General features: G+C 41.2%; 2 protein-coding genes across 4 annotated transcripts in view; one reads left to right on the top strand and one right to left on the bottom strand.

Moving 5' to 3' along the window:
- The window catches only part of card11 (caspase recruitment domain family, member 11), a 278,081-nt gene that overhangs the window by 156,914 nt on the left and 93,643 nt on the right, over positions 1 to 27,524 (bottom strand). For all 3 annotated transcript variants that reach the window (XM_087997712.1, XM_043711897.2, XM_043711898.2), the window contains exons 2-4: positions 25,903 to 26,127; positions 23,525 to 23,662; positions 21,758 to 22,083 (exon numbers count right to left, since the gene is read on the bottom strand). In XM_087997712.1, coding sequence (XP_087853838.1) covers positions 21,758 to 22,083; positions 23,525 to 23,662; positions 25,903 to 26,127 — 689 coding nt within the window. The remainder of the gene's footprint in view (positions 1 to 21,757; positions 22,084 to 23,524; positions 23,663 to 25,902; positions 26,128 to 27,524) is intronic.
- On the top strand, positions 3,333 to 8,841 carry LOC148146582 (uncharacterized). Its single transcript, XM_087997715.1, has one exon. The coding sequence runs from the start codon at positions 3,364 to 3,366 to the stop codon at positions 8,452 to 8,454; it is 5,091 nt and encodes a 1,696-aa protein (XP_087853841.1). The 5' UTR covers positions 3,333 to 3,363; the 3' UTR covers positions 8,455 to 8,841.

The following is a 27,524-nucleotide window of genomic DNA, read 5'->3' as shown; positions in this document are numbered from 1 at the left end:
GTGAAGAAGGTTACCCAAGATTACAAAGGGATCTTGATCAATTGTACCAATGGGCTGAAGATGGAGTTTAATTTGGATAAATGCGAGGTTTTGCATTTTGGCAATGCAAGCAAGGGCAGAACTTATACAGTTAATGGCAGGGACTCGGGTAGTGTTGTCAAACAGACAGACCGAGGGTTTCAGGTAATAGTCTTTGAATCATAAATACACAACGTGGTTAAGGTGGTCTTTAGCAGGCTTGCTTTTGTTAAGTAAGACCCTTAAGTATAGGAGTTGGGATGCCATGCTGAGGCTGTACAGAATACTGGTATGGCCTCTTCTGGAGTACTGTATCCTGCTCGAGGAAGGATATTATTAAATTGGAGAGGGTTCAGAAAAGATTTACCAGAATATTGCCAGGTCTGGAGAGTTTGAGTTACAAGGAGAGGCTGGATAGGCTGAAACTTTTTGCACTCAAAGAAGTGGTTGAAGGGTACTTTATGAATGTTTAAAAAATCATAAGGAGCATAATTAGGGTGAATAGCAAAGGTCTTTTCCCGAGGGTGGAGGAGTTCAAAGTAGGGTGCATATTTTAAGGCTCGAGAAGAAAGATTTAAAAGGGACCTGAGAGGCAACTTTTTCACACAAAGGCTGGTTCACATGTGGAATGAACTGCTAGAAGAAGTGGTAGATGCAGGTACAGTTACAACATTTAAAAGACATTTGGACATGTACATGAATAGAAAAAGTTTGAGAGAAATATGGGCCAAATGTAGGCAAATGAGACTAGATTGGTTTGGGAAACATGTTTGGTACGGATGAGTCGGACTGAAGGGTCTGTTTCTGTGCCGCATGATCAATGACTCTTCAAATTTTAAAGGCACACACTCAGGAAGTCAGGCTCTGTGAGAAGAAACCAGAATTAACCTTTCAGGTTGATGACCCTTTATTGGAGGCACATCTGATGGGCTAGTTTTAATGTTCTCACATTGGCTGGTTTGAAGGTGGGGAGTAAGGCTTGCATTAAAGCTCGTGGATTGTTTGTCCACTGCCTATCTGCTCAAACTTATCCCCATTGCAATTTTACCTATTACAAGGATAGCATCAGGCATCCCTCACAACTGAGCTAACTGAGGCCCGAGGTTCCTTAACCCTTCACAGCTGGGTTAATCCAGCAACAGAAAAGGCAATGCAGGTTTCCCTTTAATGGGCTAATGGTGGGCAGCAGTTCTTTACTTATCTGAATACCCTCCCAAGCTATTACTGCATCAAAAAAATTCATAATTCATATGGCGCCTTATATAATTCAGCCTGCTAACTCCACTTCTCTTCGCAGATACAGCCTGACCTACTGCTGAATGTGTTTAGCAGTTTCTGTTTATTTCTGCTCTATCCTGGCTGAAACCTATCCAGTTCAGGTTCTGCTCATGAAAGACTAGCCAGGATGTTAACGATTGGGGATTCAGCTAGGCTAATCCCACAGATGGTTCTGGCAGGGATAGCTCCTGAGGCACCTGCTGAATAGCAGGACAATACTCACTGCCCTGGTTCACAAGTGAAGATTGATCACTTAGCCAAAATACTGAAATTCTTTAAAAGTGTAAAGGCCTTAAGCAAAGATAACATTGTTTCCTTGACATTTCCACATTGCTGTTTGTGGAGCATTGCTGTTAATTATGTAACTAGAAGTGTTGTCACTGTTGTAAAGTTGGAAATGCGACAGCCAAAAATTGATTTTGATGTTCTGAAATCTATACAAATCTTTTTCTTTCTATTCACAAATTAGCTGAAAGGAAAAAATAACTAAAATCAGATTTGGTACATCCCATCCAAGTAGAATTTTAAAGTTCAATTCTCATTCAACTAATGACAAAATGACAAAGGATTGACATGTGCCTGGACAGAAACTGATTATACTGAAGAACCATTACCCACATTCTTGATTAGTGGAGACTAACATACCAGTCCTTGGCTGTTCATATTATTTAGAAATGGCAAAGGGATGTACTTTGTTGATAACATTAAGTTGTATGGCCTGGGAATCCAGTCGGTGTGATGGGTTAAGGAACAGTGGAATTTTAAACTGAACTTTCACAGGCAAGTTCACATTGGTAAAGGCAATATCTATTTTGTGCAGGGAGAGTGGGTTCCATTAAAGTTCAAACCAGCTCTCAGGAATAAATTAGGGAGCATTCCACAAGCAAGTAAGCTGTCAAAATGTCAGGAAATGGCAGCCCACTCACAAATACATGCTTCAAACAAACAGAAGTAATTAAAATAACTAAATTGATGAAAACAAAATGCCAGCAGGATAAAACCACCAAATATTATGTGGATTTTTTATCAGTTATACACTGACATCGTTATCTTGTGTTGGCTGCTTAGATGGTGTCACATATTCAAACTTTCCTGGGAAATGCACCTTAACATGTTCAAAAGCTTGTATACTCCTGTGACTGAGAATATGCTGACAGTTAAGTTTAACTCCTGGTAGGGCCAAACATATTGCAAGGTGGAAGCCAGAGAGAAGGCCAGTCCACAGAACCTTCTGTCTTGGGCTGTCAAAATGACAATACTTTTGGTTTCACAAAGTCAAGAGGGGTTTGTTACAGGTTTGCAACTGTGAATGTTGCAATCAACTGAATATAGGCCAAATACACACTCTGACCAAAGTCAAATATCTTGCTCTAGCATAGAAGCCACTCAGCACACAAGGCTCCAAAATCTAACTAAAGATGTGGGTCTATTGCAGGCTCAGTTTATAATAAGGAATAGAAAAATGGCAGAGAAGCTAAATGATTACTTTGTTACTGAGGAGGATACAGGAAATCTCTCAGAATTAGAGATCCAAGTGACTGGGGAGTGTGGTGAAAGGGTTAAAATTATGTCCCAATACATGTGTGAATCTTATTATGAATATGTTACCGGAATGGAAGGTGTTGCTTAGTCTTGCCCTGTTGTTCGCATGAATATGTTACCGGAATGGAAGGTGTTGCTTAGTCTTGCCCTGTTGTTCGCATGAATGTTTAGATCTCGAAAGAGTATATAAGCTGGGAAAGTCCCCAGTTCGGTAGAGTCTGCTCCGGGTTACGTTTAACCGCCGAGCGTGGGTTGTTGGCAACCGCTCTACGAGAACTGACGGCTCCCAGTTCCGGTAACACGTAGAGTGAGTATAAACCAGACCCGTTGTAAGTACGAGACCTGGTTGAGGCGACGCTGCGGGGAATAAAATACTCATATTCTAGCAAACTCGTCTCTTAGTTCTTTTCTCCTGTTCTGTGTCAGACTACTTTCCTGCGAGCCTGATCCTTGAAAATTCTTTAAACATTTTTGGCGTAGTCGGCAGGATCAATCGCAATTGAGGAAAGATTTTGATACAGAACAATGTTTGGGAAAAAGGCTAAGAAACCAGAAGAACAAACTGTGGAGGTCCCGACCGTCCCGGGATGGCATGGACCGTGGCATGACGTGGCAGTTTGTTTGAGAAATGGTGGGGGGCGACCGGAGAACTGGGAGGCCGAGGGCGTAGGAACCCCAGGGTCGCTGCTGTCCACCCTTGAGAAGATCTCAGTCCTGCCGAAGAACCCCTTGCCTGGGGTACAGCGGAGGATGTGGGCATGTGCGGCGGCTTGTAGACAACAGTCAGACAAGCGCCAAAAAGCTGAAGCAGAATTAGCCCTCCTGAAACATGAGCAGGGACTCAGTTCGGGAGATGCCTCTATGTTGAGGCAGGAAATTATGAAGTTAAAGGCTGAATTGACAGCATTAACTGAACTAGCAGGACGAACTATTATGTATCTGTCTGCTAAGAAACGGAAAGAGAAAAGGAAGGTCCCTCGAACCCCGGACCCAGTACAAGTACGGGCGTTTGTAGCCCAGTTAAATAACGGGGATCGGTGGGATATCGATCATTGGGACGGAAATATTTGGGGAGATTCAGATGATCAGTATGAAGATGACCCACCCGTACTCCAGGCTAAACCAGTAGTTAGGAGAAAACAAGTCCAGAGACACCTCCCGGTGCAGCGGGAAGTAATGTTAGATGGGGAAGGGAATCCCATACGGAATGAACAGGGGGAGGCAATTATGCATGAATTACCGCGGGCTCAGCCTCCTGCGGAATTTTCTGAGCTGACAGAAGACTTCACCACTGATGAGGTGATGATTTCACACTATATTGATGACATAATGATACAAGGAACAAGCCAAAAACAGGTTCAGGAACTGCTGGACCGACTGGTTCAGCATATGCGGGGATATGGATGGGAGATCAACCCGGCCAAAATCCAAGGTCCCTCCCAAACGGTAAAATTCTTAGGGATTGTGTGGAACAAGGGGGAAAGAGAAATCACTGCGAAAGCTAAAAATAAGATTCAGGTCTTTGCCGTCCCTCACACCCAGAAGGACGTGCAGCAATTTATTGGGTTATTCGGATTCTGGAGACAGCATATTCCCCATTTAGGACAAATTTTAAAACCTTTGTATCAAGTTACGAGGAAAAAGGCAGCATTTGAATGGACGGAGGCCCATCAAACTGCGTTTAAGATGGCCAAACAAGCCATACAGCAAGCTGTATCTTTGGGAAAGATACAGTCAGGACCTGTGGAATTGCAGGTCTCAGCCCAAGGGGATTATGCCAATTGGAGTTTATGGCAAAAACAAGGGAGAACTCGTAAGCCATTGGGATTTTGGTCCCGGAAATTGCCCCCGGCAGGGGAACGATACACCCCCTTTGAGAAACAATTGTTATCATGTTACTGGAGCTTGGTGGAAACTGAAGCTCTAACTATTGGACATGAAGTGATCATGAGAACAGCTATTCCTATCCTCCCGTGGGTACTCAGTGACCCCACTACCCACAGGATAGGAACCGCCCAAGAGAGCAGCATTATCAAATGGAAATGGTACGTGTCAGAAAGAGTGCGGACTGGACAAAAGGGAGTGTCAGTCCTGCATGAGCAAGTGGCGGAGGCCCCTGAGGAAGGGGAAAAGCGGTTTGAGGTGATTGAGTATAAAGAATCACCCGTCAAGATGGGCAAACGGTATGATGAACTGACCCTGGATGAACAAACCACGGCTTGGTTTGTAGATGGGTCAGCCCAATGGAAGGCAGGACAACGTAGATGGAAAGCTGCCGCTTTTAATCCGAAACAAGGTATAACCCTAGAAGAACTAGACGAGGGGAAAAGTAGTCAGTGGGCAGAATTAAAAGCAGTACATATGGTGGTCATGCAAGCGGGGGTCATGGGAGTTTATTTGTTTTCTGACTCCTGGTCAGTGGTTAATGGCATGACCCAATGGATGCCAACTTGGCAGGCCAATCAGTGGATGATTCAGAATAGGGAGGTATGGGGTAAACAATTATGGGAAGATATATGGGAAAAAGCTCAACACCTGGTTATATACATCAACCACGTAGATGCCCATACATCTCGAAATGATGTGGAAGTTCTACATAATCGATATGTGGATGGTATCGTCCGAACCATGAATGTGCAAAGGGGCACCTCAGTGGACCTAGCTAGATGGGCACACCTTAAGGCTGGGCACTGGGGAGTGCAAGGAACCTTGCAATGGGCTCGAGATCGGGGAATAGATCTTATGGTAGATGATGTCAAGACTGCAGTAAATCAATGCGAGCAGTGTCAGCATCAACGGCAGGGAGTGCCCCAACATATGATGGGACATATACACCGAGGAGAGGGACCGGGACAGAGCTGGCAAATGGACTTTGTGGGTCCATTACCTTCCTCACAAGGATGTAACCATATATGTACAGCTGTGGACACTATGTCTGGGGTTTTGGTAGCCCATCCCTGTCGACATAACAACCAACAGGCTACCTTACGGTGTTTAGATTTGATCGAACAATTTTATGGATTGCCCATACAGGTCCAGAGTGACAATGGCTCCCATTTCACAGTAGGGATGGTGAAGCAGTGGTGTCATGATAACCATGTGGAGTGGATTTATCACGTGCCCTACCATCCGCAAGCTGCGGGACTTATTGAACGAATGAACGGGCTTCTAAAATCCTCCCTGCGAAAGGCAGGAGGATGTAATAATTTAACAGGTTGGAAGAAACAATTGATTCAGGTAGTAAAGCAAATTAATAACCGCCCATTGGGAAACGGGGTGACGCCCTTGAATCGGATGATACGGGTGTGTGATACCCCAAAGGCACAGCCTATTAAAATGTGGAAATTTGCTAAGGAAGCTAATATTCCCGTAAGGGCCACACCGGCTTCGGCTGGACTGGACTTACGAGCGTTAACTACACAGACTTTGGTCCAACAAAAACCTACGGTGATTAAGACCGGATTAGGATTGATTTGTCCCCCTGGAACCTATGGGCATATCCTCCCGCGATCGGGATTGTCACTAAAGGGGATTGATGTAATGGCAGGAGTAATTGACGCGGACTACCAAGGAGAATTGGGAGTAGTCCTGGTCAACATCACATCTGAACCTTATGTGATACAGAAGGGAGACAGAATAGCACAATTAGTTATTAAACCATGTAACCTTACAACGGTGGAAGAGACGGGAGCTCCCGTTAAGGTTACTGAGCGTGGGACGGGGGGATTTGGGTCTACTGACACTAAGGGTGCCAAGGTATGGGTACGCCAGACAACTGGTCCCCCCAAACCGGCAGAGATCATAGCCCAAGGAAAAGACAGTCTGGTCACCATTATGTATCCTGGGGAATCAGTCTGGAGGAGTGTGCCAGCTCAGTCGTTGGTACCCTTATCGAAACAAAATGTAGGTTGGGAAATTAGTAGTGAGGAACGACAGCAAGATGATTTTAAGTGCGTGGCAAATCAATGGTGTACAATTTTAGATCTCACGAGTGATTGTCAAATGTATACTTGTGTACGATGTTATAAGGGGAGAAATGTAACTTTGATAACCCCTAACTGTACATTGATGTTGAATGCAACGGTGAATATGTGTCATTGGAATATAACCGCTCGTGAATGTGAAAACTCAAACGGGACACGATGGAACATCACGACTGGAGATGAGGACATCTGGATCAGCAATGGAACAGTTATTCAAAACCGGACTCGAATGTTATGGCTGATCTTGGTGCGCCCTAACGTCTCTGACGCGCACCGCACACAGTTGGCTCCCATTATGTCAACTTGTCAGCAGATGGCCCAGGCAGTACTGCACACTGATGTTCACTGGCAGGTGCGGCTGCCGGCTATCCCAGAATGCCAACATAAGAGGAGGCGGCGTGCATGGGATGACACTCTACTGGGAGGTGCAGGAACTGTCATGGGTATCTCAAATGCTATTGACTCTGAGGTAACCCGTACTAAATTATCCAACACAGGACAGGCTACTTCACAAGGACTACACACTATTGGAAGATGGATGCCATCCGTAATGATGACTCAAGGAGAAACAGCTAATATATTGATACAATCCCTGCAATGGGAACTAGATGTCTGGGGTGCCACCCAGGAACTGTTTGAGAACATTACAGCTCAGTTAAATTGGACTGCCTGTCATATTCAAATGTTGCACGCACAAATACAGAAAGAACGATTTTTGCGTATGGTAACATCCCCCAATGTACAAGCGTGGAGGGGAATATGGAATGTATCTGAGAAATTGTGGATGATAACCCATCCAGAAAGAACATGGTGTAACGCAACTATGTGTAGAGGATACTTTGTTACCATGAATGTAACCCACACTGTTACGGTCTGTCGATATTATGTATTACCAGTGATTACATCTTCTGGATATTATTTTCTGAAGACAAGGGGGCAGTGGTTTAGCCCAGATACCAATATTACCTATGATCTGTCCGCTTGTGAACAGACTGATCAGGGAAAAACTTGCCTACTGATGGACAGATATCGGGACCCTTGCTTGACTAAGGGAACGGCCCTGTGCGAATGGACTGTTGAAACTCCAAGGGACATGATGTGGCAGATTGGGCCACACACGCTCTGTGTGGCTACCAATAACCCACATCCTACGCTTCCCACAGTACCGTTCTCGGGATGCCTCTCAAATGTCTATCAGTGGCAATGGCAGAATCAGACCTATCTGTTAACCAATTATAGCAGTGCTCACCACTTTACCAAGGTGCAGTGGAAAGTGCTGATGAATCCTTGGAACATTTCCCTGGATCGGTTTAAGCAAGCATTGGACCGATCCGAGGAGCTTAAGCAGATATTACGAAAGCATCAAACCAATGTCACCAAGGTTACAGTGTCTACCTTTATACATGGACAGGAGGTAGTACACGCTGCCCATGTAGTGGAAGTAGAGTCAGCTCATCATTGGTGGGATATATTGAGTGGTATGTCCTCCACTGCGGGGAAGTTCCTATTCCCACCCTTACCGATCCTGGTAGGAGTCCTGGTGATCTTAACATGCTGTAATATCCTGACTTGCTTGTATATTTGGCGTGTACGTAGACGCTTGTTGGAAAAAATATATATGGGCATGATGTAACACATGTATTGGGCCAATCAGTGGAATGTGGTGAAAGGGTTAAAATTATGTCCCAATACATGTGTGAATCTTATTATGAATATGTTACCGGAATGGAAGGTGTTGCTTAGTCTTGCCCTGTTGTTCGCATGAATATGTTACCGGAATGGAAGGTGTTGCTTAGTCTTGCCCTGTTGTTCGCATGAATGTTTAGATCTCGAAAGAGTATATAAGCTGGGAAAGTCCCCAGTTCGGTAGAGTCTGCTCCGGGTTACGTTTAACCGCCGAGCGTGGGTTGTTGGCAACCGCTCTACGAGAACTGACGGCTCCCAGTTCCGGTAACACGTAGAGTGAGTATAAACCGGACCCGTTGTAAGTACGAGACCTGGTTGAGGCGACGCTGCGGGGAATAAAATACTCATATTCTAGCAAACTCGTCTCTTAGTTCTTTTCTCCTGTTCTGTGTCAGACTACTTTCCTGCGAGCCTGATCCTTGAAAATTCTTTAAACAGGGAGAATGAGAAATTGAGAGCAATTAATAAGAAGGTTGTACAGGAGGAATTGATGGTGCTAAAAGTTAATAAATCCCAAAGACCAGAACATTTAAAAAGGTAGCTTTCAAGGTAATCAATGCATTGATAATCATCTTCCAAAGTTCCACGGATTCTGGAATGATCCTGCAGATTTGAAGCTTGCAAGTATTACCCTATTATTCACAAATTATTCAGGAATAAACAAGGAATTACAGACGAAGGCAGCATTACATTGGTAGGAAAAATGCAAGGACGTACCATGAAATCTGTGATCAATGGTCATTAAGGAAAATGGTTTGATTTGGCGAGACAGTTTATGAACTGGATTTGTGAAGAAATTGGAGTTCTTTGAGGAAATTCCTCACAAAATTGATAAAGGGGATTTGATGAATGTAATAGATTTAAGTTTTCAGGTGGCTTTTAATAATGTTGGTTAGCAAAATGAAAGCATAGAGTTGAACATAATGTACTGGAATGGAACAATGATTGGCTCACAGACAGAGAACAGAAAATGGGGAAAAAAAGGCTATTCTCACATTGGCAGGCCGTGACTAACGGGGTAAAGCAATGACCGACACTTAGATTGCAGCTTTTCACAATAAATAATAATGACAGGAAGGATATTAAGCAGGTGGAGGGGGTTCAGATGGGATTTACCAGGATGCTGCCAGATATGGAAGTTTTGAGTTATAAAGAAAGGCCTGATAGCCTGGGACCTTTTCACTGGAGTATTGGAGGTGGATAGGTGACCTAAAAGAGGTTTATAATGCCATGAGGGGTAGAGATAGGGCTAATAGTAGGTGCCTTTTGCTAGGATGGGGGATTTCAAGATTAGAGGGTGCATTTTTAAGGTTAGAGGAAAGAGATTTAAAAAAGACGAGGGGCAATTTTTTTTTACACAGAGGTGGTTCACATGTGGGATCAACTTCCTGAGGAAGTGACGAATGTGGACACATTTACAACGTTTAAAAGACACTTGGATAAGTATGTGACTATGAAACGTTTGGAGGAATATGGGCCAGGAGCAGACAGGTGGTATTAGTTTAGTTTGAGATTATGTTCGGCATGGACTGGTTGGACCGAAGGGTCTGTATCATGTTGTACAACTCAATGACTTGGATATGAGGAACAAATAAAATGTTTCTGAATTTGAAGATGATGCCAAAACTAACTGGCATTGTGTGTTGTGAAGATGATGTAAACCATTTTCAGGAAGATATTGACATGCTTTATGAACATGGCAGATGAATAGGGAAAAAACAGGTATGCAGAGTATTTCTTAAATTGTGAGAAGGTAGAAAGTGTAGATAGAGTCATAGAGATGTACAGAATGGAAACAGACTCTTTGGTCCAACTCATCCATGCCAACCAGATATCCTAACCTAAGCTAGTCCCACTGACCAGTAACTTGGCCCATATCCCTCTGAACTCTTCCCGTTCATATACTGATCAAGTTGCCTTTTAAATGTTGGAATTGTGCCACAACTTCTTCTGCCAGTTCATTCCAAACATGCAGCACCCTCTTAGTGAAAATGTTGCCCCTTAGGTCCCTTTTAAATCTTTTCCATCTCACCCTAAACCTATGCCTTCTAGTTCTGGAGTCCCCCACCCTAGGGAAGAAACCTTATCCATGCCCCTCATGATTGTATAAACATCTACAAGATCACTCCTCAGCCTCTTATGATCCAGGGAAAACAGCCCCAGTCTATTCAGCTCTCTCTATAGCTCAAACCCACCAGCCCTGGCAATATCCTTGTAAATATTTTCTGAACCCTTTCAAGTTTCACAACATCTTTCCTATAGCAGGGAGAGCAGAATTGCACACAATATTCAAAAAGTGATTTTTGGAACTTCTGCCTACATTCCAAAAGTGGCCTGACCAATGTCCTGTACAGCCTCAACATGACTTCACAACTCCAATGCTCAATGCTCTGACCAATAAAGGAAAGCATACTTTATTATTACTATCCTATCCATCTGTGACTTCAATTTCAAGGAACTATGAACCTGCATTCAAAGGTCTCTTTGTTCAGCAACAGTCCCCATGACCTTACCATTAAATATATAAGTCCTGCCCTGATGTGCCTTTCCAAAATGCAGCACCTCATATCTATTTTAATTAAACTCCATCTGCCACTCCTCAGACCATTGGCCCATCTGAATAAGATGCCATTGAACTCCAAAGTAACCTTCTGTCCACCGTCCACTACAGCTCCAATTTTGGTGTCATCTGCAAACTTACCAACTCTACCTCCTATGTTTACATCCAAATCATTGATATAAATGATGAATAGCTGTAGATCCAGCACCGATCCTTGAGGCATACCACTGGTCATAGGCCTCCAGTCTGAAAAGAAACCCTCCACCACTACCCTCTGCCTTCTACCTTTGAGCCAGTTCTGTATCCAAATGGCTAGTTCTCCCTGTATCCATGTGATCTAACCTTGCTAACCAGTCTACCATGAGGAGCCTTGTCAAACGCCTTACTGAAGTCCACATAGATCACGTCCACCGCTCTGCCCTCATCAATCCTCTTCATTACTTCTTCAAAAAACTCAACCAAGTTAGTGAGACATGATGTCCCACTCACAAAACCATGTTGACTACCCCTATTCAGCCCTTGCCTATCCAAATACATGTAAATCCTCTCCCACAGAATTCCCTCCAACAACTTGTCCACCACCGATGTCAGGCTCACTGGTGTATAGTTCCCCGGCTTGTCCTTATCACCTTTCTTAAACATGGCACCACATTAGCCAACCTCCAGTCTTCCAGCACTTCACCTGTGACTATTGATGATCCAAATACCTCAGAAATCACTCCCCGAGCTTCCCAAAAGGTTCTAGAGTACACCGTATCAGGTCCCAGGATTTTATCCACCTTTATGCATTTGAAGACATCCAGCACTTGCTCCTCTGTAACATGGACATTTTTCAAGATGTCATCATCTATTTCCCTGCATTCTATATCTTCCATATCCTTCTCTACAGTAAACACTGATGCAAAATATTGATTTAGTATCTACCCCATCTCCTGCAGCTCCATTCACAGGCTACCTTGCTGATCTTTGAGGGGTTCTCTTTCTCCTTAGTTAACTTTTGTCCTTAATGTATTTAAAAATCCCTTTGGATTCTCCTTAACCTTATTTGCCAAAGCTATCCCATGTCCCCTTTTTGCCCTCCTGATTTCCCGCTTAAGTGTACTCCTACTGTCTTTATACCTTTCTTAAGGGTTCACTCGATCTCTGCTGTCTATACCTGATGTATACTTCCTTCTTTTGCTTGACCAAAACCTCAATTTCTCTGGTCTTCCAGTGTTTCCTACAACTACCAGCCTTCACCCTGACAGGACTCTTGTTATCTTATTTCTGAAGGCTTCCCATTTTCCAGCCATCCCTTTACCTGCAAACATCAACCCCCAATCAACTTTTGAAAGTTTTTGCCTTCCTCCAATTTAGAACTTCAACTTTTAGATCTTGTCTGTCTGTTTCTATCATTATTTTAAAATTAGTAGAATTATGGTCGCTGGCCCCAAAGTGCTCCCCCACTGACACCTCAGTCACTTGCTCTGCCTTACTTCTGAAGAGAAGGTCAGGTTTTGCACCTTCTCTAGTAGGTGCATCCATGTACTGAATCAGAAAATTTACTTGTACACACTGAACAAATTCCTTTCCATCTAAATCCTTAACACTATGGCAGTCCCAGTCTATGGTTGGAAAGTTAAAATCCCCAACCATTACCACCCTATTATTCTTAAACATAATTGAAATCTCCTTCCAAATATGTTTCTCAAGTGTCCACTGACTACTGGGGGTGTCTACAGCATAATTCTAATAAGGTGATCATCCCTATCTTATTTCTTAGTTCCACTCAAATAACTTGCCTGGACATATTGCCAGGATTATCCTCCCCAAGTACAGCCATAATGCTATCCCTTATCAAAAACACCATTTCCCCCCCTCCTCTCTTGCACCTCTCTTCTCTCTTTGTGGGTGGCACGTTGGCACAGTGGTTAGCACTGCTGCCTCACAGTGCCAGAGACCTGGGTTCAATTCCCACCTCAGGTGACTGACTGTGTGGAGTTTGCACATTCTCCCGGTGTCTGCGTGGGTTTCCTCCAGGTGCTCCGGTTTCCTCCCACAGTCAAAGGTGTGCAGGTCAGGTGAATTGGCCATGCTCAATTGTCTGTAGTGTTAGGTAAGGGGTAAATGTAGGGGTATGGGTGGTTTGCACTTCGGCGGGTCGGTGTGGACTTGTTGGGCCGGAAGGGCCTGTTTTCACACTGTAAAGTAATCTAATCTAAACCCTTTCTAATCTTCCTGTAGTATTTGTATCCTGGAACACTAAGCTGCCAGTCTTGACCAACCCGAGTCATGTCTCTGTAATTGCTATGACATCCCAGGTTTCTAACCATGCCCTAAGTTCATCTGCCTTCCCTGTTAGGCCACTTGGATTGAAATAAATGCAGTTTAATTATCAGCCCTACCTCATTCTCTGCTTTGTTTCTGCTTGCCCTGACTATTTGACATGTGTACAACAGACCTTGGATGTCAAAAAGTCACTGAAGGCTAACATGAAGATTAGTAAGCTATTAGGAAGGCTAACAGAATTGTTAGCCTTTATTGCAAGAGGATTTGAACATAGGATTAGTGAAGTGTTGCTTCAATTATACAGGAACTTGGTTAGGCCACAACTGGAGTACTGTAGTTTCCTTATCTCAGCAAAGATATTATTGCCACAGACGGAGTGCAACAAAAGTTCAGAAAAACTGATTCATGGTGCAACTATTCCATGGAAAGAGTTTGAGCAAAGTGGGCCTGTATTCCCTATCTTTTTGGAGAATGAGAAATTATCTCATTGGTACCGACATAATACGTGGAGATGGGCAGATACGGGTTAAGGTGTTTCTCTTGATTCCGAGTCTAGAACTGGAGTGAGGGGAGGTTTGAGGCGATGATTATAAATTAAGGAAAAGTTGTTTTGGACCAAAATGGGGAGTTTTATTTAAAACTCAAATGATAATAAATCTTGGAATTTTCTGACCCATAGGCCATGAATGTATTTAAAGTAGAAATTGAATAGTTTTGATCACCTCCCTCCACTCCCAACAGCATAAGAGGGGAGGAACATTACGTCAGGTTTTAGTTATCTCTTAATATCTTCTGTAATTCAAAATGGCACCGTCGCATGGTGACATATTACATTTTTCACTGTATTTAGTTGTTAAATACAAGTGACAATAAATCATTCAATTCAATAAGAGATTACGGGGATAGTCTGAGTAAAGGGGATTGAAATGTTTGTTCAGCCATTAATTGTATTTAATGAGTGGAGCAGGCTAAATAGGTTGAATGACTTATTCTGCTCCTTTAATATTTATCAGCCTCTGGAGAAACCCACAAACCCCAACTAAATAACAATGCACTAAAATAAGTTAAAATTGCAAGATTGGGTTACATAAAATATTAAATATTTTCCACCCGCCACTGAGGATGGAATGAATCAGTATCCATTGACAGAAAACTAAAGTAAAAACAGCTTTAGGTGTGATCATCAAGCATTAACTGAAATTAACCAATCAATATGAAGTTGTTATAAATGAGGCTAATCAAGCAGCGAGAGGCTACTAGAAAGTATTTGATTATAAAATGAAACATATTATTTTAGCCCTGCATAGTTTATTAGTAAAGCCTCATTTGGAGCATTGTGTGAAACTTTGAGTGCCCTCATTTCAAAAGAATGGCAATGCTCACAGAATTATGCCTGATTTTATTGAAGATAAGGAAATACTGACAAGGATGAATAATGAAAGTACAAGCAAGTAATTTGGTTTAAGCTGTGACTGGAGTACTGGAAGGCATGGGTTCAAAATTAACAGGTTTTGAGCAAAACCAAGCATTGAAAGAAATCTTTATTTTCTCATGGAATAGTAAATATTTGTAAGAGAACACCATCAAAAGTAATTAAACTGCCTATATTAACTCCATGAAAACAAAACTTAAATGAATACCTGACTGAAAATGGATTTGAATGGTTACAAATATGGATTGAATTAATCAAATCGAGTCATAGAATCATCAAGATGTATAGCACGGAAACAGATGTTTCGGTCCAACTCATCCATGCCCACCAGATATCCTAACCTAATCAAATCCTACTTGCCAGAACTTGGCCCATATCCCTCTCAACCCTTCCTATTCATATTCCCATCCAGATGCCTCTACAACTTTATTGGTCAGAGCATTGAGTGTTGGAGTTGGGAGGTCATGTTGCAGCTGTACAGGACATTGGTTAGGCCATTTTTGGAATATTGTAGGTAATTGTATGGAATATTGTATGTAATTCTGGTCTTCCTCCTATTGGAAGGATGTTGTTAAACTTGAAAGGCTTCAGAAAATATTTATAACGGACGTTGCCAGGGTTGGAGGATTTGAGCTATCGGGAGAGGTTGAATAGGCTGGGGCTATTTTCCCTGGAGCGTCAACGGCTGAGGGATGACCTCATAGAGGTTTATAAAATCATGAGGGGCTAGGATAAATAGACAAAGTCTTTTCCCTGGAGTGGGGGAGTCTAGAACTAGAAGGCATAGGTTTAGGGTGAGGGGGAAAAATTTAAAAGTGACCTAAGGGGCAATAGAGGATGGTGCTTGTATGGAATGAGCTGCCAGAGGAAGTGATGGAGGCTGGTACAACTACAGGCATTTAAAAAGGTATCTGGATGGGTAGAGAGAGATATGGGTCAAGTGATAGCAAATGGGACTAGATTAGGTTAGGATATCTGGTCAGCATTGACGAGTTGGACTGAAGGGTCTGTTCCCATGCTGTACATCTCTATGACTCTAACTTCCTCTGGCAGCTCATTTCATACATGCACCCCCCTCTGTGTGAAAAAGCTGCCCCTTACGTCTCTTTTATATCTTTCCCCTCTCAACCCAAACTTATACCCTCTAGTTCTGTACTCCCCCACCCCCAGGGAAAATACCATGTCCATTTACCCTATCCATGCCCCTCATGATTTTATAAGCCTCTCTGAGGTCACTCCTCAGCCTCTAATGCTTCAGGGAAAATAGCTCTAGCCTATTCAGCTTCTCTCTGTAGCTCAAGCCCTCCCACCCTGGCAACATCCTTACAAATCTTTTCTGAACTTTGTCAAGTTTCACAACATCCTTCTAGTAGGAAGGAGACCACTACTGCATATGATATTCCAAACATTGCCTAGCCAATTTCAGTGAAACTGCTTGTTGCTCTGTAGTTGAAAGGTTGCTATTGTAAAATGTAACGGATTTGGTGACAGTCATGTTAGATTTTATATCCTGGAGACGAAACTGTTTCAATGAACAGCAGACATTTCATATGCCTAAAACAAGATAGCAGCAAGTACTTCTGTTCTGCATAATGTTGATCAAGTGGCCATCAGCAGTAAGAGTTATCATTTTACCAAAAATGACATAATCATCACAACAAGCATATCACGGTCCTTATGGCAATTTCTGTTCTATTGATTCTAGGATTACCTGATATGATTAGTTTCAGTCTAGTGATTTGTCTAGTCTGTCTGCTGGTCGGAATATGAGAGAATCAAAAGAGCATCCCAACTGATGGTAGTAAGAACAAAGCAAAAGCATTGAAAACAGAAACCAAGCTTGACTATGTTGCCAAGCAACAAACTGAACTTGATTGAAAACAGTACCTTCTTGTGTAAATGTCAGTCTTTCTAAAACAAACCTGCTGTTTTGGGAAACGGAAACAAAAATACTAGAAGGAGAAATAATTGAGATAGTTCAGACTAATGAGAAATATTGATGGAGTATTAAATAATTTAGGTAAGAGGAGACCTAATTTTCAGCAACATACAAACATTTCTTTTACAAAAGTCTGACTGCAAGGGGCTTCAGGTTGGAAATTACTGGAGAAAGTGAATGTAGGATGAATAGTGTTTTTGACAAATTTAAACAAACAGTGCAGAACAAAGTTGGAGATTGTGTTTTTAAAAGAAGCTTCAAGGGATGGTGTGGTCTGTCAATATTGTAAATAAACCCTTTGTCCTTTGGAAAGGGTATAAAAGGTTAAACACGGAGGAGATCATTATGATAGTTGTGAGAAATCAGCACTATGGTTGAGGGAAAGAAAAATCCAATTAGATATTGGAAACCTAACCAAGAGTTGGAAGGAAGAACATGACTAGGTGTCAGAAGAAGTTGTCAGCAGTCAGAGTTTGCTGGCAACATTTTTGACAATTTGAATGCTTGATTTTACTTTAGGATTTACTTGCTGGAAGTAAAATTACAAAGGAGATTTTGTGGTTTTTTAAAATCATTACTCTCAACGAATAAAATCAGAGATCATGTTCTAAAATTATATTAATTTTTGTGTCATTTTAAATTTATGCTTGGGGGTACTATTAAATTAACCTTATTAAGTATAACAATCTTTTGAATTAGTTATCAATTTGTCCTCTCAGAATTCACAAGTCAAAATAAATTAAAGGCAGCGTGAACATTTATAATAGGAAAGGCTGCAAGAAACTACAGAGAGTCGTGAACACAGGCCAGTCCACCACGCAAACCAGCCTTCCATCCATTAACTCCATCTGTACTTCCTGCTGCCTTGGGAAAGCAACCAATATAATCAAAGACCCCTCCCACACTGGTTACACTCTCTTCCCTCCAACCCCCCCACCCCCCCTTCCATGGGCAGAAGATACACAAGTTTGATTACACATACAAATAGATTAAAGATCAGCTTCTTTCCTGCTGTTATCCAACTTTTGAAGTGACTTCTCAAATAGTAATTTTGCTCTCTCTGCATCTTCTCTGAGCTATCACACTGTATTCTACACTCTGTTCTACTATCCTGATGCACTTTGCATAGTAGGGTCTGCCTATATAGTACACAAAAACAACACTTTTCATTGTATCATGGTAAATGTGCAAACAATTGATCAAATAAACAATTTTCAATTTCACATGGTCCAGGATTAAATGGATCAATGTTTGTGATTAACACATCAGTAAAACTGGCTAAGAGATCACTGTTTGTGGTTAGCGGATCAGTATCAGCAGCTGAGCAATGTTGGCTTTTAACAGATTAAAATTAACTGTTGATTGATCAATGGTTGATCTGTGTGCACGGTTAGTGCATCAGTTGTAACTGTTAATGGATTACTGTTAACAATTAATGTTAAAGGTTAATGGATCAATGTTACTGGCTAGTGGATTAATGCTAATTATCAATTAATGGATCAGTGTTAATGGCTCGTGGATCAGTGCTGGTCCATGTACATATACGTCCATTTGCACTGCACTATTGCTGGTCAATGCAGAGTAGATGACATTTATCCAACAGATGAATTTTCCATCTGCAGTACTACATGGTCAACAAGTGGCCGAATAGAAAAGTCTTGGAATATGGTCCAGGATTATCTGTCCATTAACATCAATGAACAGAATGCCTGTGTAAAGCACACAGAAGAATTGTTGATGAGTGACTTATGCTGCATGAATTCCTCCAAGAGCCCACTATCTTTAAAGATCCAAACCACACAGCAAAGATTGACGTTTACTATGGTCGACTCAAACTGGATCGGTGATTTCAGGGATACAGTCATGTTGCTCTTAGGTTATCATTAGGAACTACAAAGAAGTTGCACACAGCTTTATCTATCCCAGAGTCATTGTCTCAGATTAGTGTTTCATGTCCAGAGAGTGATTTAAGTAGTAAGAAACATTATAGTGCATGGTGTTTTCATTCAGACAAAAACTTAAGTATCTAGAACATCGACAGGTGATTTTCCGATCTCCTCAGTAAAGGAGATAGAAACTTTGAAGAATCATTGTAAACAGCAAATCTTTCACCAAAGTTATGGTGTGAGAAGTGGAAGAAATTCTATGCCATTGCCCAGTAGGAGGATGAAAAAAGATTCTTATTTAATTCTTCCTCAGGGTCACTCCTTGAAATGAATTCTTACAGCCTTTTCTTTCACATAATCACAAGTGTTCCCTTAAAAGAAAATTTATCAATTTTATTACTTCTGGATGCTGTTGTATCTTGGATTTGTTACGGAACCAGTAATTCAAAGATTTAGACAAATAATTTAGAAAATGCCTTTTGAGAAATTGATCAGATTAAAAGATTTAGAATTAAATGTACAGTTTAGTGAAGGTGGTCAAAGAGATGTTGGATTAAAATTAGAACTAAACTGCTTCAATAATATCCTTCAGGGAAGGAAACCTAGAACTCTTACTCAATCAGATCTATATCAAAGCTCTAAATCTCACATTAACATGGTTAACTCTTAGCTACTTTAGCTGAAAGCAAATTATTTGTATCAAAACCATCACCTTCAAGAAGGTGGTCTATATCATGTTTTCAGTACAACAGATGATGGATAATAAATGACAGCTCAACTGTTCTCAGACCACGGGCTTGGGGAAGTACTTATTCTACTATGGGATCCACCACCATTTTCCCCCAAACAGCTTACTTTCAATCCAGCCCCTTAAATTTCTACGTAGCACTCTTGCATCTGTGTCCAAAGATTGTGGCTTGAACCCATACTTCAGAGAGTTAAGTACAAACTCTAGACCGACATTCCAGCGAAATACAGAGGTAAAATTCACTGTCCGAGGTGTCATTTTTCAGATGAGGCATTATTTTAAGGGCCTATTTACTCTCTCAGAGAGATGCAAATGATTACATTGCACTATGTTAAAGAAGGATCAAGGGATTGTCTTTGATGCCCAGGCCAATATTCATCCCCCATCTGATGTTATGAAAACAGACTCTCTCGTCAGCATCTCATTTGTGTGTACAAACTCGCCTGGTTTAAACCCAAAAAGGTATGTGGGATCATATCAGGTTCCTGACCCAATGTATCTTTCAGGGTTTTGCCACCCAGTTCCAACCCAGAACACCCCACCCTATGCGTATCCAAATCCAGCACTTTGTATTCAGCTAAAATTCTGCCAGAGGTGTCCCAACTTTACAACAATGACAACATTTCAAAAAATAAAATTCCATCAACTGCCAGGTGTTAGGGACATACTCAAGTGAAAAACAGGAAATGAAGTTGAATATGTTTGTTTCTTTCATATTAAGATAAGATGAGTTTGAGTCATTGAAGTTTAGTGTAAACAGAACGTGATTTCCCTCAACTGAATATCAAACTGAAGCAGCTTGTTTGAGATGAAAGTGATAATTATATGTCTTATTTGGATGGTTATGGTAGGATAGTACTGTAGCTGTGTGCCAGTTTTACCGCATGATCATATGTTTCAACTCAATCTGCTCAACAACATTACCTTGAAGCACTTTGCATAAAAGAATTCTGCATTTTACAGCATTCAAAATGCTAGACTCCATCTTTAAACCAGACATGATTTAACATAAAGATCCATTCAAACATTGCAATCATTTCTTTTTTGAGCAAGCTCTATTCTTCCTACTTAATGTTGCCTTGTGTTTGGTGGATCTTCAATTGTAAAAATAAAGTTGGTGATCACAAGTACAATACTGACATGGTTACCGAGTAGGATGTTTGCTTGGTGGAACTTGGACAAAATTGCTGCTTTTTATTAATTGTGAATTAAGTTGTTACAAAATGTATTGTATATAACACTAATAAATGAGCTAAATTTCTTGACACCTTGCAAAGTGTTTCAGTCGATAACAGTAGTGGTTCATTTAACCAGAACTATTAGTTTGTTGAAAGGTAAAATATATTCCTGGGATCTATTATCAGTACATCAGCAGTCATGCAGGCTACCCTTTACCAAATATATTACAGAACTCCTCTTAATTGTTGATGGGATGCCCATGTCACTGGCTGGCTAGCTTTTATTGCTCATCCCTAGATGATCTCAAGAAGGTACTGGCGAGCTGCCTTCTTGAACCACCTACAGTCCATCTGGTGTAGGTTAATCCACAATGTTATTGGGAGGGAATTTTAGGATCTGAACCAATGACACTGAAGAAACAATGATATATTTCAAAGTCAGTACGGTGAGTGACTTGGAGGGAAACTTGCACGTGGTGATGTTACAATGTAGCAGCAGCCCTTGCCCTTCGAGATGGAAGTGGTTTTGGGTTTAGAAGGTGCTGTTTCTGGGGTGTTGCTGAATTACTGCAATGCATCCTGCAGAGATTGAACCAATTGCATGTGCCACTGCTCCAGGTCTGTGCATGCTGATTGGTGCGCCAATGTCATTCACAACATTAACTTCCAGTTCCGTTAGTCACTGCCATGAACAGACCTCAGACATTTGTGTGGAAGAAAATCAAATTAGCAGCAACACTGGACGGTACACAGTGTTACAAGTGAGCATCAGTGATGGAGGGACTGAATATTTGTGGACAGGGAGCCAATCAAACAGACTGCTTTATCCTCCTGGTGTCAAGCTTCTTATGTTGCTGCAGCTGCCCTCATCCAGGCAAGTTCAGAATACTACATCACACTCCTGGCCTGTGCCTTGTAGATGGTGGACAAGCTTTGAGGAGTCAGGAGGTGAATTATTCAAAATGACATTGATACCCCATTACCAGCAATATTTAAAAAGAATCAATACTGACTTGAACATTATTACAGCACTGATACTGATATCCCATTACCAGTAATGTTCCAGAGTTCCTGCTGATACTTATACTGTAGCACTGATACTGACACTCCATTACCCCAGTGTTACAGCATTTATATTGAAACCAGTAGCATTACAGCACTTATCTTTATAACTCCGAACACTGTAAATATAGGTCTACGGTTTTTCACCAGTCAGTAACCAAGCATCCTAGGTCATACCTGAAGTTGCAAATCCCGGCTTCTCATCACTGCCATATTCTTCTCTTCACTGAGCTGTGCATACCTCATGGCTAAGTTGTAATTATCATCTTTGACTTTCATAAGCTCATCATTGTAGTTGTTTCTCTCCTCCTTCATTTTGTTATAACGTTCCTGGAAGGTATGTAGTTCTTGATTCACTAGTTTCAGTTGTTTCTTCTCATCCTCAAGCTGTTTCATTTTCGCCTGCAGATCACACCGTAGCATCTCCTTGGCTTTTGTCTGCTGTTGCAGCTTTATGACCTCATTCATCAGAAACTGTGTCAGACCCTCATGTCCTTCTTCCACTGCAATACAGAACATGTATTGCAGAGTGAGGTATGTCAAAAGAATTTCATGCCCCGACTGCATTCTTTAAGTTTAACAACAACAATTTGCATTTGTTTAGCACCTTACCAGATGTTATCAGATAGAAATTTGACACTGATCTAGATAAGGGGATAAGGTGATATTAGAACAGGTGACCAAAATATTTGACAAAGAGGCAAGTAGATTTTAAGAAGCACCTTAAAATTTAAGTGGAACGGTTAAGGGAGGGAATTCCAAATGATGGGGCCCAGGTGGTTGAAGGTTTAATCGCCAATATTGGAACTAATGATGGGGCCCAGATGGCTGAAGGTTTGGTCGCCAATATTTGGACTAATGATGGGGCCCAGGCAGCTGAAGGTTTGGTTGTCAATATTGGGACTAATAAAAATCAAGGACTAACTCAGTTTGAATCCAAATACTTTTAATTTAAGGATTAAGTGCAGCTTGAAGTAATTGAACCACTCCTGAACTGGTCTCAAGAATGGCTTTAAATTTGGAAGTGTAAAGTATTTACCTTATTGCAGAGTACAGGAACTATTTTTTACATTGTGTACCTTTATGTAAAATCTGCTTGTTGGTATTTGGAGAGTTTGGATAAGTAAGTTAATATCTTCCCCATTTACAGAGCAGCTGGGTCACCTTGCTCCACCAACTATTTGCTATTAAGAGGGATTTTCATCACTGACATCCCTTACATAGAGTCATAGAGCTGTTCAGCACAGAAACAGACCTTTCAGTCCAACTCATCCATGCTGATCAGATATCCTTAAATTAATCTAGTCCCATTTGTCAGCATTGGCCCATATTCCTCCATGCCCTTCCTATTCATACACTCATCCAGATGCCTTTTAAATGTTGTAATTGTACCAGACTCCACCACTCCCTCTGGCAGCTCATTCCATATATGCACTACCATCTACATGAAAAAGTTGTACCGTAGGTCCCTTTTAAATCTTTTCCCTCTCATGTTAAACCTATCTCAACCATAATAAAAAAAACACCCACCAACGACACTTTTGTTTCATTTCTATTGATATTTTTCTTAGTGGTCTGTTTAAGCCATAATAATTTAGATGGAACTGACTTGAAGGAGTTGCTAAGCCTTATAAAGGAAAAGGTTGACTTAATATCAGAGGAGATACACACAGTCTTTGAGTCAGACAGCAAACCTTGGGATGGGATGGACGGGTATTGAGCTCAATTGAGTAAACAAAAGGGCTAGACGAGAGAGAAAATAAGCCCAGAGACTTCAGTTATTATTTCAATTGTGGGGTTCTATATCTCAGTTCAAACCCTTTGCATAGCCTGTAACATTATTATAATAGTTACCTGTAATTTATTGCAACAGTACATAGCTTTAAAAATAAGACTTATTCCAAGAAATAGAAATTTATAAGTTTAATGAGGGTAGTCCTTTACCTACAATGGTGGAGAATCTTCGTGTGGGCTCCTTCCCTGTGACCAGCTTGTATAATTCTGGATAATAGAACTCAAGACTTTCCAAAAAAACAACATACCCTCTCTGTCCCTTTGTTTGGAGGATATCCAGAAGACGGCCTTTGAAAAGAGCAAACAAAGTGACATTTCATTTGAACTATTTTCTCTCACATTTAAACTTATCCTTAGGCAGAGGGACACACGAGGAGAAATCATTGTTAAAGTTTCAGAAATTCTGAGCAAGGGTCGCCAGACCCAAAACGTTAACTCTGATTTCTCTTCACAGATTCTGCCAGACCTGCTGAGCTTTACCAGCAATTTCTGTTTTTGTTTCTGATTTACAGCATCTGCAGTTCTTTCGGTTTTTATTTAGTAGGAGCACACCAGGAGTCAGGATCTCCCTGGAAGCTCAATCCAGACATTCTAACATGAGGTAGAACTCAACAAGGGTGGATTAATTCCCTCTTTCATAGTATAACATCAACATCACATTTGCACCACATGCCATTTGGCCTGATTGGTTTATCTGGTGGGTTTGTTCCACGTGACTTTCTTCCCAAATAACTTTATCCACTTCTACCAGCACATTCTGATACCATGATCGAGCTTCCCCTTAAATCTCCTGATGATTCCATTACTCTTTTGAGATGATGAATTCCATATTTACTACTTCTGGGATAAAGAAGTAGCAAAACAGACAATCATCTGTATTATTGATGGATTGCCATTCCTCTTACATTTACAAATGGGAGTCAGCAGCACTGAATTGTAGAAGGTAGATTTACAGTTGTTGAAATCAGTGGAAACACAGGCTGCTCGCACTCAGTGTTGCTTGATAGAAGCGAATTCTTTAATTCAAGGCACATTTATAGAACCATATTTTCCTGGGTTTTCACACTTGTTTCCCCAGAGTTTAGGAGTCTTTCTACTATGGGGCAGGATTGTTCTATAGACTTCTGAGATATCAGGCTCAAACAGGGTCACAAATCTGCATTTTATGGGAAAGAGTTGTTGATGTAAATTTCTCCCATATTGTCCAACAGGCTCTCCATGCATTTAAGAACAGCACTGTGGCTCTTGAAGTCTGTGCAGCCAGTTAGTATTGTTGAAGGAACCTTTCTACAGAGCACACAACAGCTGTAGTAGAACCTAGATAAGTAGGTGAGGGTTGAGATGGTGTGTGTGTGTGTGTGTGTGTGTATGTGTAGGAAAAACAGTGTTACACATCCAGTACATTTGCTAAAAAGCCAAAGACAGAGGGAAACCATGCTCAAAAGACCTTCTTTTATGTGTATCAATCTCTCAATTGAGAGGAAAGCACAAAGGAAGGCTTGAGACAGAGGTTTGTTCAGAAAATGAAGTACAATATATTTGGCAAAGGATGTAATTAACTGTCAAACAAGAGATATTGTAAAGCTTCTTCAGCAGAATTTCCCCAAATCAAACTCATTATGTAAAAAGGCAATGACAGGTGGTGTATGGGAACACCATCGATTCCTAAGTCCTCTCCAAACCACAACAGGAACTTGGCTTGGAATTATATCACCATTCCTTCATTATTGTTGGATCAATATCTGGAATCCTATACCTAATGGTACTGTCAGAGCACATTGATCATGTGGACTGCAATCAGAATCATAGAATCCCTACAGTGACGAAAGAGGCCATTTGGCCAATTCCTGAAGAAGGGCTCATGCCCGAAATGTCGATTCTCCTGCTCCTTGGATGCTGCCTGACCTGCTGTGCTTTTCCAGCAACACATTTTCAGCTCTGATCTCCAGCATCTGCAGTTGTCAGTTTCTCCCATTTGGTCAATCAAGTCCACACCAACCCTGTGAAGAGCATCTCACCCAGACACGAAGCTATCCCTGTAACCCTGCATTTCCCATGGCTAACCTACCTAGCCTACATAACCCTGATCATGATGGGACAATTTAGCATGGTCAATCCATCTAACCTGCATATCTTTGGACTGTAGGACGAAACCGGAACATGCAGAGGAAACACATGCAGACATGGGGAGAACGTGCAAACTCCACAGAGAAAGTTGCCTGAGGTTGGAACTGAATCTGGGTCTCTGGTGCTGTGAGGCAACAATACTAACCACTGAGCCACCATGTGGTTCAAGGAAGCTCACCACTATTTTCCAGAAAGCAACTAGGGATGGATGGTTGGTGATGGATGGTTGGTTTTGCCAGTGAGGTTGCAACCAAAGAATGAGAAAAACAAAGCCAAGTAATTTCTTCTAACATAATTTCATGGTGCCAGTATTGCCATTTGACATAAATCTGTGGGAACACATTATTTTTAAGAAAAGGTGCAACCGCTGTAACTTAACGTAAAAATTGAAACTCAATTACTTGATCTGTTAATTTTGGACTGCAGCATGTGTGAATTGAGCACCTCATCTTCATCCTGCTCGTCAATGACTTTGCACTGCCGAAGGTATGGTGTAAGTTTGGCTGGATTAATGTATCGGCTGAGAACGTGCCGGTTACATTCCACGTTCTCCCACACCACATCTTCCTCATCCTTCAGGCTGCAGAAATTCTCTGTCTCTGAACGACTGGCCTCCATCTCTTGACCTAGAAAACAAGAAGAGGTGAGCGAAGCGGATTTCAAACTGTTGCTAATCTGCCAGACAGGATATCAATATTGACCCATTTTGAACTTTCTCTCTTAAAAGGCCTGTCTCAATCAGGGAAACTACTAGAAAAACCATATAATCAGATATTGAGGCAGAATTCTCTCAGCTATTATACTTTTTCTGCATTCTTCATTCCAGGCAGATGTTATTCTTTCTTTTGAAGGAATAATTTTTCATCAGTAAAATGCTAACCACCCATTTGCCCGTATATCTACTAAGCTGTAAAGAAACCTAATCTATCATCAGTTTCACAATTTACTAATATTAGATCATTGTCCTCTTGACTTGCATTGATTTTCCAAGTCAAATAGCCTCTGTTTATATCTACAGCTTCAGAACTATACAAGGTTACAGCACAGAGAAGCTACTATGCCGATGTCTTTTATTTAAACACCACTGCCTCCTCAGAATCCCGTGTTCTCCTTGATGCAATTTCCTATAAAGTATTACACAAAATCTCATCACTAAGAGGTTTCGTCTAACTTCCTTCTCCACGCTTGTGGTGACTTGAAATTGACACCAACTCATTGCAGGTCCTTGAAGGTTTTTGAAGCTCCACATATCCTCGATCCTCAAGTTTAGGATTCACAGAATTGTAGAAACCTATAGTACAGAAGGCCATTCCTTTTCAAATGAAGTGAGCTTAGTTCTACATTCCCACTGTTTGTTCATAACCCTGTTAAATTTCCCAAACTTAAATACCTGTCCAATTCCCTTTTAAAGTATTTGAAAAAACAGCTTCCCCTGCTTTTTCAGGTGGAATATTCCAAATCCAGACAACAGAGTGCAAACAAATCTTTTCATTTTTTTCCCTTTATTTTCTCTGCAGAAATCTTATCATCTTGAGCATCTCTCAACCTTCCCCATAACTATTGTTCTTTTTTCAAAAATTCTTCAATGCACCAAAATTCTGGAATTTAAGTTTGATAAACTGTTCACAAGATTTGAATGGTGTTCCAAAATTATTCAAAATTCCATTGATGTACTTTCTAATGTTTCATTTAGTTTAGTTGGGAACACCCTCACAATGACTGAAAATGTTTGATTGATCACTGATTATTCACAGATCTTTTCCTTCCACTGTGTTTTTGCAGAATTAACTTTTAATTTCTATCTACGCAACAGCTTAAATAGGTAGAATGCCAATAAGTCAAGCTTTAACGAAGGTTTGTGCTAGAGAACTCATGAAAATAAATTAACATTAGCTTGATTTTCATTGTCTAATAATGTTGATGAGGATACCAAGTTCCCCAAATGTTTTACTGAAAAAAATCTATGATTTTTTTTCAGTTATGTGAGCATAGAAATAGAACTTAGATCAAACTACAGCATCAG

This window comes from Chiloscyllium plagiosum, unplaced genomic scaffold (assembly GCF_037043375.1).
Source record: "Chiloscyllium plagiosum isolate Xiang-an unplaced genomic scaffold, Cpla_swu_hap1 HiC_scaffold_20, whole genome shotgun sequence".
NCBI lineage: Eukaryota > Metazoa > Chordata > Chondrichthyes > Orectolobiformes > Hemiscylliidae > Chiloscyllium > Chiloscyllium plagiosum.
This window is presented reverse-complemented; position numbering and strand designations above follow the sequence as displayed.

Excerpts from the sequence above, each read along its gene's own strand:
- LOC148146582 (XM_087997715.1), top strand. The coding sequence starts at position 3,364 with ATGTTTGGGAAAAAGGCTAAGAAACCAGAAGAACAAACTGTGGAGGTC.